General features: G+C 40.6%; 1 protein-coding gene across 1 annotated transcript in view; it reads left to right on the forward strand.

Moving 5' to 3' along the window:
• The window catches only part of gpr158a (G protein-coupled receptor 158a), a 112,356-nt gene that overhangs the window by 57,751 nt on the left and 39,134 nt on the right, over positions 1-15,471 (forward strand). The window contains exon 5 of the mRNA XM_061237354.1: positions 1,540-1,608. Coding sequence (XP_061093338.1) covers positions 1,540-1,608 — 69 coding nt within the window. The remainder of the gene's footprint in view (positions 1-1,539; positions 1,609-15,471) is intronic.

Here is a 15,471-nt window from a genome sequence, read left to right on the forward strand (position 1 = left end):
GGCATTGGCTTCTGAGGCCCTCGTGCCATTTCATGCGGGGTGGGGGGGGGGGGGGGGGGGTGGGGGGTAGGAATGTCGTAACCGCACTGGGTTCTGAAGTGGGTCAGGGGGAAAATAATGCGCCGTTGACCTTGAGGGGTGTTTGTGTCGAGAAAAGGTACAATTGCGCTCAAGTGAAGCTCTTCCCCTCCAAAAACCGACTAACGCTAGCTTTCAGCAAACACACGCATGCATGCACGCACACGCACACAAGGGTGATCTTACCATAGGCGTCACTAGACCTGAAATGCTTTTGGCGGCTTTGTTAGCTGTGCTGCATCCACAAACTTTACCCATTTGTCTCTGTTCTGGTATTTTCCAAACTGAATCATGACCAATTCTAAAAAAGTATTCACTTTTTATTCACTCTTATTACTTCATGTACTACGAAATGTATTGTTTTGTTATGTCATTAATGCCTGATAACATTATAATATGAATGAAGATACTTGTACAGTAGGAATATCATAGTAGGAACATTTCCAATTATTTGCTAGCTAGCTACAGTAGGTACGAAGTGACAGCTACGCCTCTTTTATTAACCCTGGTGGTTCTGCAGATAGACCCTCCTAGTGCATTACAAATTGTCTGTCTATAGTGGACTGTGTCCTCCAATGAATTGATATCTCAGATCAAGGTATCAAATATTCATTGAATGTTCCTTGAGATATAATGTGGATTACATTTAGTTTCATTTACAACAGTGGTTTACAGTAGTGGTATTGCACCTCTTCAAATGTCATGCTATGGTGGCTCTGAAGTGCAAAATGAAAAAACAAAAAGCAAAACACAAAAACCTGCGAAGTACAAGGCACATACAAAAATTCAAAAAAGTACATGTGCAAACACAAATAGATGGCTTAATTAGAGAAATTAATCATCAACTGTAAGTGTTGAATTATAGACTATTTATTGAGTTTGAAATGTGAACTTAGTTGGTCATTAAAGCAGACATCCCATGTCTCCCGGTAGCTCTGGGAATCTCCCAGATTTTAGCATGGGCTACCTGATAACCGCAAGAGGTCATAAATGTCCCACAATCTCCACTACAGTTGGAAGTTAAGTTTTCCTGTCTTGTTTGCTCATGAAACTGCTTGTGATCCTGTTTGGCACTTCAGAGCCATCGTATCATACAGTTGAACATTGACCTTTCTTAATACATCGCCAAAGTTAGCCTGCTAGCATGTTAGCGTGAAGCAATGCTAACTTTCTAACGGAATGCTGGGTATGCTGAGCTTGATCTTTTAAATTATGCTGTTCCGCAGCAGTCTGTAGCTGGTTGCTCTCGTACCATCACCTTCAAGAGGTGGACCTGTAAAATGGTGAGATTCAGGTTTCAGCCCACCAGCATCTCACACTTTACTTTGTTAACTGAATGAAATGATTTACATTTTCATGCAAGTACAGTAGCAGCAATCATTTGCTCAACCTGTATTGTTTTCTTGTTGGAAATAGCTTATTCCAGTTGTATCTTAATTTTATTAATTTTTTTGTTTGCAGAGTATCAGAGCGTCTGGACTTGTCCTTCTGGAGGCTATTCTGTTCGGAGGCCTGCTTCTCTACTTCCCTGTAAGTCTTCGCTTGCTCACCACCTGACTATCATCTAAAGCAAACAGTTTTACTATTTACTGGATATCAACATTAGCACATCACCTTATCTTTTTGTCTCATCATGTTACTAGCTGATTGCGTGACATTACAGGTTGAAAATGCCACTCATTACCTTGTTGTCAACATTGCCTTGTCACTAAGCAACACTGCCTCTTCACAAAGGAGTATATATCTTCTTTGTAACGTTTGCCCTCCCTAATATCAAGTAGGTTGTTTGACCGATTCCACCCTTTTGCGTTAGCAGATGCTTCTTGTTTTGTTTGCAAAATATTTGAATATTGAAGATGGGGGTGACTTGCTTCAAATTATACATATAATTAGTGATTTGAGATAATAAATAGTGATAATGTGATTTATGCAAATTAGTTGGTATGCAGTGATGTATGTAAAATAGGTTGCAAGCAGGGAACCGTGCAATTAAGGACAGACCTATTGAAGTGTCTGTTTTAGGCAATATGGAGCCAATTTATTTGCATATTGCACTGTTTACAGCCTCATTTCCCTGCATCTCTCCTTATACACTCATCGCTGCATGTAGTCCGTGTTGGGGAATCTGTTTTGTATTGTGCTCACTGGTGGCAATCTTTGATATCAAAAGCAGTCTTTACACAAGCTTGGCACTAAAAGCAAACAATTGTAATTTTGATATCACCTTTGGTGATTTTCTGATCTCCGCATATCTCATCTCAGGCTATGCATACTTGTGGATAATTTCCAAATTTTGAGGACAGAAAATATTATGTTCTGCATAGATGACAGTATGCCTCCCCTTTAATTTGCTTGTCTCCAGTGTAATGCAGAAATGAAGTCATATGTTTTATTATCATATTATTACCATGTTATTAACATATTGCATGTTATACTATCTTGTTGTGCCTTGCTTGACAGGACCTCTGGCTCGCGGTAATTGCTGTTTAGTGGAAATTATTGAGAACTATAGGCCTGCATGACCACAAAGGGTAAACGTAATTAAAATGAACTGATTTAGAGCCTATAATCAATGCAATTAGCAGAGACAAGGTCTTGGAAAGTAATAACCTTTAAATTGCTGTTCTACTTTAAAACCTTTTCGAACCACCAGAGAAAATCCATGGTGAAGCAATGAAACATATTAATCCACTTACCAAAGAGGCTTTACTGGGCAGTAAACAAGCTTATACTCAGCATGTCCCTGGCTCAACGCAAGTGGCCCAATTTGTTATTATTGTTAGCCAAGTGCAATATATTCTGGTGGTGATATTTTATGTATATTGTTTGTGTTTATTTCATAAATTTAACTTTACCATGCTTAAAGATTACTCATCAAATCTGATACAAAACAAATACCCTGACCATTTCAGAAAAATATACAAGCATAATTATTGCTTGGATGTAATGTGAGGCCAAAACCTCTGTGTCTTCGAACAACCAAAGAGTGGACTCAAATTGACAAATTAGAGGGTGAAGTCTTTCAGCTAATTGTTCCCAATTAGGTTTCTGCTGTCAAAGGCCTAATTAATGTATGTCTTCTGCCTCTATATTTTGTCTCATTAGAGGACGTTTTAAAACACTGTTTTGCTTAAGGCTCTAAGAAAATGGATTTTGGTTTCCAGTTATTCTTCAGAAAGAAAGGGGACTAACTATATATAATAGAAGGATGTATGCATACCAATTTCCTATATGGAAATACAAGATATCCCTCCTTAATATTATACTATAAATCACAGCAAGCACAATATAGACACTTTGTTGAAGTGAACCATTGCATTGCTGTTCACTAGAAATTACTCTCCATAGGTACAGGAGTATGTAAACATCGCTTCAGAGAAATATTTGTCTGGGTGTGTAACTGCATGTGTGTGTTTGTTTGTTTATTCTTATTTAGCCCTGTGTATGTGGGTGTGTGATTGTGTGATGGCTGTATCCAGTGTAACACATTGCAACCTAATTGTCACAGGTTTGCTTTGTGCCTCTTCTCTGCGATGCAGGACAATATAAATGGCAAATATTAACATTGGCTCTCGTCTCTTTCCCATTTCCCATTGGCAGATCTCTCTCTCTCTCTCTCTCTCTCTCTCTCTCTCTCTCTCTCTCATATGTTCTGGGGCTCTCTTATTAGCCCATCTACTGCAGCTGTTTCAGTCCTCACCCTGTCCTCCAAAACTCCCCGTGCTCCTCACCGCTGCTCTGCTACAGTCTCTTCTCCCTCTCGCACTTTGTGTTCTCTCTCACTTCGATCCCTCTCACGGATGTCACACTGGCTTACAGATTCTTGGCCCTGTGATGCACTATAGGAAGCAGAAGCGTCCTGTAGCATAGTGGTTAAGGTACATGATTTGGAACACACAAAGTTGCTGGTTTGATCCCAAGTATAGCCACAATAAGATCCCCACAGCCGTTGGGCCCTTGATCAAGGCCCTTAACCCTGCATTGCACCAGGGGAGGATTGTCTCCTGCTTAGTCTAAACAACTGTATGTCGCTCTGGATAAGAGCGTCTGCCAAATACCATTAATGTAATGCAGTACAGAGGATTATTTTGAAGAAATAACTTCATGCACCAAATTCAGACCTTCAAGATACAAACGTAAATAATAAAAAAAAAAAATAAAAAAAATAAAATAAAAACTCTGTAGTATTTTTGCCTATCCTGAACAAAAATATATGGAGGAAAGGAAAAAGACAAATTAGTTTTAGTGCAGACAAACCTGTACACTTTCTTGCTAGTTCCATAAACATGTTGGACTCATGGCACGTGGAATATGCAGTAGGGCAGACAAAATCCAGGGTTCAAGCAGAGTTGAGAAGCCACCAAAAAGGGTGCTCCAGGTTCTAGGTTCAGACCAAAAGTAATTGGACATTTGGCTTCACAGCTGATTCTGATTCGTCAGGTGTATTCAATTGCATCTGTAGTGCAGGCATAAGATACTATCTAGTCTTGATTCTAGGCTTTGGAGTCTATCTGTCAAGATAAGGACCAGAGGTGTGCCAATGAACGCCATTATGAGGCTGAGAAATAAGATAAAACAGTCGGAGACATAGACCAAACAAAAAATAAACAGATTGGAACATCATTAAGAAGAAAGAGAGCACTGGTGTATGTTTGAGATCATTGGCTTGCTGTAGGATGAAGCACAATGGGCCTAATTTATCATGGGAATTTGACCGTAAATCGTTTGGAAATGCATTTACACAAATAATGTGGGATTTGTCAACCTTTGCGGAAGTCAGTTTTTTAGTAGGATCCGAATGGACTTCACGAATGCTCTCGGCTGTTTGTATAGCACGCCTAAATGAAAGCGCATGGTTGAAAAGCTTGTTTTGTGCTTTTATTCCATTCATTCATATTTTACTTTGATTTAGAGGGGCCAAATTATTTTAATAAGCAAATTATTCATATCATATAAAAACTGAATTGGATTCAACAATAAAATGGGTGATTTTGGAAATCCTGATTAATCCCTTAAATATCGCCCCTTTTCTTGACAAAAGGTTGAAAAAGACATACCCAAAATAAAATGGTTACTATTCTTGAACCCTTTTGACTACAGGCATAATCCTGGTCTCTTATGAAAGGTTTGGGGGTTGTTTTCCAAGAGCCAGAATTAATCTTCATATTACTAAAGCATGTTACAGAAGCCCAAACAGAGTGAAAGAAGCTTTTATACTCACTGAAAATCATTTCTGTTTTTGACAGGTTATACAGATGGACACATTTACAAAAGTTATGATAATTAATAAAAAAGAGCATTCTGCATTGTTTTTTCTAACTATATCTACGTATTCATGCGATTATCTAAGCAGCCAATTGTGTGGCAGCAGTACAATGCATAAAATCATGCATATACGAGTCAGAAGCTTCAGTTAATGTTCACACCAACCATCAGAATGGGGAAAAAATGTGATCTAAGTCACTTTGACCATGGAATGATTGTTGGTCAGACTGGTCAGAGCTGACAGGAAGGTGACGGTAAAGCAAATAACCACATATTACAACAGTGGTATGCAGAAGAGCATCTCTGAACACACAACGCATCATAACTCTAAGTGGATAGGCTACAGTTGTAGAAGTCTAAAAAAAAAGTCTATAAATGCTTAATAAAGTGCTCAGTGAGTGTATGTCTTGTATGGCAGTTTTCCAGTGTAGTTTTACATAAAGATAAACTCCAGAAGACTCCAGAAGGGCACATGGAAACGAGATGATATTATGCATGTTGCTTACTACACCAGACAATACTTTTTATCCTGAACAGAAGTGTTTGCATCCCCCCCCCACCTGTCACCCTCCCCATAGCTCTCTGTCCCAAACTCCCTCTTCTTGCAGCTATCCTCAGACAGCAACAGGTCAAGAAAATCATAAAAAATAAGTACAATAATCACAATAATAGCATCTTGTATACTAATATATTCATTGAGGTCCATTGATTGAAGTTTTTATCAAATACCCAACCCCCATCAACAAGTCAATCACATTACACAATTTCACATGCTATTTATTATTCAAAAGCAGGCTGGCTCCTTATTTCTAAGCTTACTGATTAATAATAAAAACATTTGAGAATGTATTTAGATAAAATGGGGTCATGTCACTGAAAATGCCTTCTATTGTGTTGTCAACGGTGTGTCCACTGTCTTCCTCAGAAATATTCACTCAGAACACAGATTCCTTGGAACTCCTTAAATCCTCTATTTAGACCAAAAAAAATCTTTGTTGTAAAACATCAACCTTTTTTGCCATAAAATCTGAAGAACCGTTTTTGCTGATGTGCAACAGACTCTGCGTGCATATTGAAAATACTACAGCTTTTTTATGCAGGCGAAAAAATGCTGTGTTGTCTTATGCAAGCCTAACAAATTATACACCATTATACACATAATGTCATCTGCTAAAATACCTATTAGTTGTCACTTCTATAACAGTCCCATACTTGGTTCTTTGATGTGCTGAAGTTATACTGAATTGTCTTACACACGGATGGGGTTAACACATATACTCCTAGTGAGTTACAAAAACTGGTCAGAGAAAGTTGTACTTGGACTGATCTTTTGAGAGATCCTATACAAAACATGGCGGCATGGATGGTGCAGTGGGTAGCACTGCTGCCTCACAGCAAGGAGGTCCTGGGTTCGAATCCCTGTCGGCCGGGGCCTCTCTGTACGGAGTTTGCATGTTCTCCCTGTGTCTGCGTGGGTTTCCTCCGGGTACTCCGGTTTCCTCCCACAGTCCAAAGACATGCAGGTTAGGCTGATTGGAGAGTCTAAATTGCCCATAGGTATGAGTGTGTGAGTGAATGGTGTGTGTGCCCTGCGATGGACTGGCGACCTGTCCAGGGTGTATTCCTGCCTTTCACCCAATGTATGCTGGGATAGGCTCCAGCGCCCCTGCGACCCTGTTCAGGATAAGCGGGTTAGGATAATGAATGAATGTATACAAAACATAGATAATAGAATTTCTATGTACAAGTACTTTTGTAGAAGTATTCAACAGCAAAATAGATGACAAGGATAATTGCTCCAGTGAAATTATTAGGAAACAATGGACCTTCTATCAATGTTTCTTTGAGTTAGTACATTTTTACAATGCATTTGTTCCACTGGACATCTTTCGTGAAAAGGATACTGACTCATTTTCTTATATATTGTAGTATGTGGATTTCCAAAATGCAGAGAAGGTGAAGTCCCCCCACACTTGTTTTTCCACCAACATGTAACAAAATAATTGTTGTCGCTTAAGCAATGGCATCTTAAAATAGGTTATACAGATAGAACCATGAGTTTTAATGCTTTCAAACGGTGTATACTTTACCATAGTGATAGTGAAAATTGCACCCTGAAAAAAGGAATGCATGCACAAAACCCCTCTGGGCCGGTGATACTTAAGGGGTTAACAGACAAGATGAAAAAAGTAACTTCATCTCAGATCTCATCTCTGCAGATTTGCAGATCTCTTCACGTGATTGAGCTCGGCCTCGGTTTTCACGTGCAATCAGCTTATCTTTTCTACATCTCAGCAGCCCCTCTCCCCTGCTTAACATTTCTCAGCGAGTGGGAATATAATGGCCTCCAACTTGTGTCTACTTTGGGGGCAGCCTGTAGCGTAGTGGTTAAGGTACATGACTGGGACACACAAGGTCGGTGGTTCTAATCCCGGTGTAGCCACAATAAGATCCGTTGGATCCATTGGGCCCTTGAGCAAGGCCCTTAACCCTGCATTGCTCCAAATGCCAATAATGTTATGTAATGTAATGTAGTTTGAAGATCAACAGTACCAGTTGGTTAGGTCAACCATGCAATAATGCTATTTGTGTACATGCGTGCAAATGCACACACACACACGGATACTCAAAAGAGCTTGTGCACAGTGGCAAGGGGCCTCTGATGTCATTAACATAGCTGTCATCTCAGTGTGTGCGGGGGGGTATCTTGGGATTGATGACAGGGGGTAGGAGGGTGGGGAATGGTGAGGAAAATGGTGGAGTTGCTATCCTGACTAAGGGACCCTGGCCCTGAGGAGGGAAGAGCAGGGCACAAAGTAATTTACGCTTTCTGCTCCCGGGAGAACAGCAAAACCCATTACCCCAGCTGCAAGCCCCACCACGGTGGCGGTGTCGATCCTTTACTGCCAAAAAAATAGTTTAATTTGAGCTCCGCTCACCATGCTGCCTTCGTTTTAAGGCGTCTTGATGGACCAGACTGGGAGAATGGATGGAGGGGTGTGATAAGATGGAAATAAAAAAGGAAAGGTGAAGCATGAGGAATGCAACACTGCTTATTGTGTCAAATGGAGAACCGCCACCGGGGTTCGAGACGCTGTTGTGACATCATTTCTTTTTTCCCAAGTGAGAGACAGCCATAATAATCCCGCGCGCTTGACTTTAAACAACAGGTCTGCCTGCCAGAATCCAAAATGGGAACTTTTCTCTTATCCTGGGATACCTCCAGTTGCATTATTGGGTGGCAGGCTTCAGAAAACAATTCCATCCATTTTCATTTATTTATTTATTTGTTTAGCAGATACTTCATTTCAGATAATCGACAATTTTTGCACTGCGGCAAGTACTGCGCATAACCCATTAGCATAAGTGACCTTTTTTCTGCCTGTGTAATGCTAAAAGAGAGCTTCCAATCAATATTGTCCAATTTTAGCCAATAAGCATAGCTCAAGATTTTCTTTTGGCTGAGAGTGTAGCATGTGTGGTCCTTGTGTAAATATCCAATGGATATAATCATCAATAAACGTATCACCTTAACCTAACCTATGACATGAAGCCACTCTTTTCTATGCATTCGATGGCCTGCAAGGCAAAATAATAATTTAGTCGATCAAACTATCTAAACACTCGCTGATGCACGAAGGCAGACACGTGAACACCTGCCGGTCATAAGAGCAGCACCCCCACAATCTAGTGAAATTATAAGGGGTCCAAGAAGCGGCGTGAAATCAAACGGTCGATGCCTGATCAATAAAGCGAGGTCTTGAGATCTGACCTTGACTGCATGCTGCACCTCTCTAATCAGTTTGCACAATTTTCTCTGTAACTGTTTATTGCATCGATTATTATCTTCTCATTTACATGTTTATTGTCTGCAGATTACAAGTAGTTGGGACGCCTGTCAGGGACGGCTGCTGGGTGTGTAAGGGACTGTAAAGCTTGATCTATCTGCGAGGGTCATGAGGGTCCGCACGGGCAGAACGATGGCACATCAGCAGACTCGGCCCCGCGTGAGGGTCCGCGCGGCTGTCTCTCGCCGTTCCGCGCGGCTAAATGTTCTGACTACCCGGACGTGCTCACGCGGAATTAGCAGCTGTGCATAGACAGTTTGGGATGATGTCGGTTTGCTGTGGAGACACGACTGAAAAGTACAAATGCTCCAAACGCATGTTATTTGGATGACAAATCGCAACGAACATGCGGTCCACCCGCACGAAAAGTGTAACCGAGGCTTAATGAAGAGGGGTGTGCGCTTGTTCTCCATACGAGCGTGCGTGTATAAGTGCCTGCGTGTGCGTGTGTGTGTGTGTGTTTGCGTGTGTGTGCATGTTTCATCTTGAGTCACATCACGTCTTCCGTCATCAAACTGCAATTGAACCAGTTAAAGTACCACCAACACTGCTCGCTCTATGCAGTCACCAGATCACCAATTGATGATCTCTCCTATCTCTTGACAACTCAAAATGCTGCGCTGTAAATTTTTGTATGTTTGTCTGTGCGTGCATGTGTGCGTGTTTGCATGTGTGTGCCTATGTGGTTGAATGGATGGCAGGGAGGTGGTGCTGATCTCTTGAAAGAAGCTATGTTTAGAGCTTAGAATGGACTGTGTAGGCTACTCCAAGCCCACATGAAAAACTGGTGACCTTTCATACTGTCGAAGAAATGCGGAGTGGTGCAAGGGGTAGGGGCTGTGATTTAATGAGAATGTCTTACTGACAAGGAATAAGTGAATTTGTCCTTATTCTGGTTTGCCACTGTCATGGCAACCGCTGGCATTTCCCCACTTAATGAGCACCAAGACCACATCTCACACCACAGCTGCACTGCTGATGTCACATGGTACATTAGTTAATAGGGGGAAATCCAGCAAGAGTTTCTAAGAATGCAAGCGAGTTGCTGCTGAATTGTGATTATTTCTGTTTTGGAGGTGTGAGAAATAAAAATACCCACAAGCCTGTCTGGAGCAATGTCCCATGCTCATCCCCACCATTACCACCCTTTCTTAATACTTGCAATACATCTGGTGGACATAGCGCCCCGGTCTCATGGCATATAAGCACCTCTGAACACTTTTTAGCAGGACGCAGATTACGTGCTCACAGGTACATTTTGCTGCAGTTTTAAAATTAAATGTCCACTAGGGGTGGTAAGTTAAGGCATGTACAGGCATGTACAGTGGGGTGCAAAAAATTTAACCTGAACTCTAAATTCACCAGTTCTGGGTGCACCACAATCTGCATTTGAATGTACGATAGTTTGCCCTGAAATATGATAATTCTGTAATCTTTGTACGATTATTTGGTTTTCGGCAGCTGGCAATGCTGACACTACTCTAACTTTTTAATAATTTCTTTAATCCTCCGGAACTTCTCATTTTTACGTATTAGGTAGACTAGCATCATGTGGTGGCAGTGGGAATTTAACAACAGAATGTATTCAATTCATGAAGAAATTTAATTTAGTTAAATATTGTGTCTAGTTGGTCCTCCAGCGGTCAACAGTAAATAAAAATATCTTAAATTTATGCACATTCAAAACGTGTTCATCATTGGTATGGTCTTACAGATGGAGACTATACTTTATAGTCGGAAGTTGCCCTTTTTCTTCTTCTGTGGTTGATGCTTCTGTTCATCGGTCAGTTCTGTGCAACTTCCTGAATCCTGACATAGATAAAAGCGATGGCACTTGGCTAACGTTAGTGAGTAACTAACTAATGTCAGAACAATTTATTTGATGCTTTTAATGCATTAATGACAATGTCATAAGCATGTCATAATGGTTCATGAAATGTGTCATTATGTTCCATAAATAATTTACAGTTTGCTAAGAAGTAACTAAATAAGTAACTAAAATTGACCAGTCAATTTTTGAGAAAGTGGAAAGGCTTTAGCGATTTCAGCATAGCCAGTGTTGCATCCCTTTTATAATTTTTTCTCATCAAAAACATTTTACATCGTCTATTCAGCGCTTTTATTTGTGTCTGTATAGCGTAGGTCTTGGTACCATGTGACACAGACAGGAACGCTGCATTCAGACCATCTCTGCATTGTTGTGAATCAGTCAAAAGTGCTCTTTAGTGCGCAGCCTTTCAGAGTCTTAATGGCCTCGCGAGTCAGACACAAACGACCAGAGAGCCTTCGCTAATGTAAGCAGGAAGAAAAAAGGAGCTCCGGGCTGTTATTAGACGGAGATACACACACAAGCCCAATATTGGGATTCTTGCTGTCCTTTCAAGTTTATTTTTTCCTTGTCAAGAGGTTGACTAGAATAAGAAAATGTGGTCACGGTGACACTGTGGCACCCCTGGTTATAAATTAAAGAGTGTGCCCTTTTTCATGTCACATACATCTGAAGCACCTTCACCCAAACTGCAGCAGAGCACTGTGCTCAATTCTGTTTATTTTGTGTTTTGCCACCATCCATTTTCATTGCAGCCTTTTTGCTGTGAACCATGACAAGTAAATTGCTTCTTTCAAAGTTCTTTCACGAATGACTTAATTGCGTGCAGCCATGCTTCTGGCTTCATTAGAAAAGTTTGTTCTCTTTTTGTTCCAAAAAGGAGGTTTCCTGACAGCGGGAGGCCTTGTTGTCAGATGCAGGCAGTTCGACCTCGCTGGTGCAATCAGCTTGTGGTAGCTTATGTCTCTATGCTGGGCCAATATTGCTATGACTTTTTTGTTGTTGTATGACATTGCTGGCCTAACAGTCATCCATTATTGTACTTACTTATCCATTATGTTTAGCAAACTTAGTGACTGAATTTAGATGGTTTTTTAACGCAAAACCACAGCAGCATGTGTAAACACAATCAAGATGATTGATTTCATAGGGGGTAGGGGTGGAGTGAAGGATATATCCTCTACCAGAACCACTTATAGTTTGACCGAACCTAACACTGTCAAAGGTAATATTTGTTTGTTTGCAGACAGTGCAGGAAAGCCCTTTCACCAGAGAGTCTAACAGACATGGATAGAATTATATGCTCCCATCCAATTTCTATTTCTCTACTTCTTGTTCTCTCTTTTTGTCAAAGTGCACAATATAAAATGAGGTACAATGAAGCATCAGATCTGCTGTGGAAGAATGATACATGTATGGTTGAGACATAAAAATCTCTCTTTCTTGATAATTTGTCCGTACGACTAGCCTCCCACTTTCCTATTCTACCTCAGTAGTTTTAATTTCTTCGAATTCAGTTTAGGAGAGGAGTAGCAGAGCTAATTATGTATGGTAAAGACTCTAAATTGCTGCATGTGAGCGAATTCCCACTGCACCAGGTTTTATTGATCTCGTCTCGTGTTATTGTGCACTAGCCTTGTTCATGTTGTATACCTCTGTTCAAGCGGCATTCAAATGCCCCGGGTTGTTGTGCATTTGCTCCTGTCAGCTTTGCAATTTTTTTACCGGGATTGTGATGAAGATGGAAAAAACATCGATAACATAATCAGACAATTAAAACAAACAGAAACACGTAAAAAATGTTGGCCAAAAGAAAAGCTTTCTGGTTTGTGATACACACAATGAAAATCATTCCCTCTTTTTGCTCATTTTTGCCTTGTGTTATTGGCGGAAACTATTTTTGACTTTAATGGAACCCCTTTGGAGCCTCCTCCCCAAAACTGGTGCTAGAGGAACATGTTGTCCCTGTAAAATTCACACACGGGTAGACAAGCCGCAGAGCGAGGGGCGGGGGTGGGGGCAGTGCAGGAGGAAGGCGGCAGATGACACCATCGGCAGGACAGCTCTCCTCCACAGGAACTGCATCCCCATCGCAGCATGGGGCAAAACTGTGTCAGAGGCACCGGCGGCCAAGAGGAGGAAAAAGTCAGCCGCAAAGTCAAAGCCGCACACTCACCATTTATCCCATGGTTGCAGAGCAAATTTCAGAAACTGCTGCTGGTGCTACACAGTGACATGACAGAATATAGACTGCTCTGAAAAAATGTGTTAAGATTTGTTTTAGAGGCACGAATATTGTTTCTTTGGTTTTTGTACCCAAAATAGACGGTCTAAATGAGTAATGCGTCACAGAAAATAGAAGCAAGTATTACATAATTAAACGTACAGCCAATTAGAGCCATTATGATTTTTCAAGCATACAAATGTCAAAGTTCTAGTGGGAAACGACCGATACTGCCAATTGTTTTTTTCCCAGGTAAACAAGTAAGCACTTATATTTGCCCATAACATTGGCTATGTTATGTTGGCTAATATTAAAACAAAGGAAGCTAATGTTATGAAACCTGTAGCATATTAAGGAGCAGCCTGGCTGGCTGATGTTGGCAAAGTAGCTAGCCAGCTGAAATGTGGCATCAAATGTTGCTTATTAACCCTTCTATTGTGTTAGGGTGAAATCTGACCCGTTTTCAAGTTAAGATGTGTCATAAATACCATCTAGTTTTTTTTTTTTATTGGAACAAGACTTCATGATATCCTCAAAAACAGCCATATAAACACAACAAAACCAATGGTCACCATTTTATTCAATTCTGCCGGTCTCTAAAAGAAATGTTACATTTTTGGTGTTACAGGTCAAATATGAAGTGAATATTGGCTGCAGCAGGGAAAAGTTGTGGGTAGTTCTGTGGATCAAATTTGACTCAAACAAGATTAATATTTGGGTCTAGACACCCTACCCCTCCCCTTTCTCCCCAGGAACAATTATTTCCTTGCAGTATGTACTTGTACTCTCAATCGGGAACAAAATTCTTCTTGCAGAATATGAACACTCTCTTTATTTCTCTCTCTCTCTCTCTCTCTCTCTCTCTCTCTCAACATTACACAAATCTTACGCAACATTGGGATCATTCAAAGCTTGTTTGAGTTCTTGTCAATTTCATTCTGCAGCAGCATCTGTCTATTCCAACATGTACAACAGATGCGTAGTCTATGATGTTATTGATCATATCTTTGATCATGACAATGATATGGAGGAGAGAGAGCACACACACGTGCACACACACAAGGAGAAATAGACACATCCTCTTCAATGGCAAAGAGATTCTTCAAAGATAATCCTGTATTGCCTGGTTGTAAATATAATTGTTATAATTTCTCACAGATCTTTTCCCAGTCACTGTGCTATGGCAGGGGACCCAGGCTGGGGCTGCTGATGGAGTTTATTAGTTTGAGCCTTCAATCAAAACTTGTAAAACCATTGGCAAAGAGATGTTGTCAAATATTTGTTTAATAACAGGACATTTCTCACATTACAACTGGATACTCATGGTGGTACCTATGTTTAGGTAAGGTGGACTGCCTTGACTCCATCTGATTTGAAAAACACTCTTGGTCATGTTCCATTTGAATGTGTTATTTTCAACAGAATAAAGTTTGGTTTCAGGAAAATAAAAAATATCGAACTATATATATTCAATGAAATGGCAAATTGCATATTGTATGTGCTGTAGTCACAGCTTCACAGTGTCTGACAAGATTCACATTGACATTGTCTGAGAGGTCATGTGCACTGCAAGGGAAACATATTTCAACAATGAAGGGCCTGCTTGGAAAAAAAAATGAGGTAATCTTGTCTAAGCCTGATGATCACTAATTGCAAAGTTCAATCGCAGGCCAATGTACCAGGCAACCGCAATTGCCAATTCTGTTACAGTACATTATATATGGCATGGTCAGCCAACACTCGTAAAAAACTTGCTCTGACTTTTATTTCATATGGACAGTACAGATACAGTGGGATCAAGAATTATTGGCATCCTGAATAAGAATGAAGAAAAATTGCTGCATAATAAATTTAAAAAACAGATAACAATATAATAATCTATATGTTATGTTCTAACGTATGGGAAAAGTACAACTTTGTCAGAAAATCTGGTTGTCTCTGCTAGGAAGTTGAGACTTGGTCAAGGTAGGACAATGACTCCAACGTACATCAAATTTCACACCTGTGAAAACAAGTGAAAACAACATCCAAGTTCTGCAATGACCAGTCTCCAGATTTAAATCCCATCAAAAACCTGTGGTCTGTAGAGGGGGGTCCATCAGTGCAAACCCAAGAATATCATCCATCCATCCATCCATTATCTGAACCCACTTATCCTGAACAGGGTCGCAGGGGGGCTGGAGCCTATCCCAGCATACATTGGGCGAAAGGCAGGAATACACCCTGGA

This window comes from Conger conger, chromosome 4, assembly GCF_963514075.1.
Source record: "Conger conger chromosome 4, fConCon1.1, whole genome shotgun sequence".
NCBI lineage: Eukaryota > Metazoa > Chordata > Actinopteri > Anguilliformes > Congridae > Conger > Conger conger.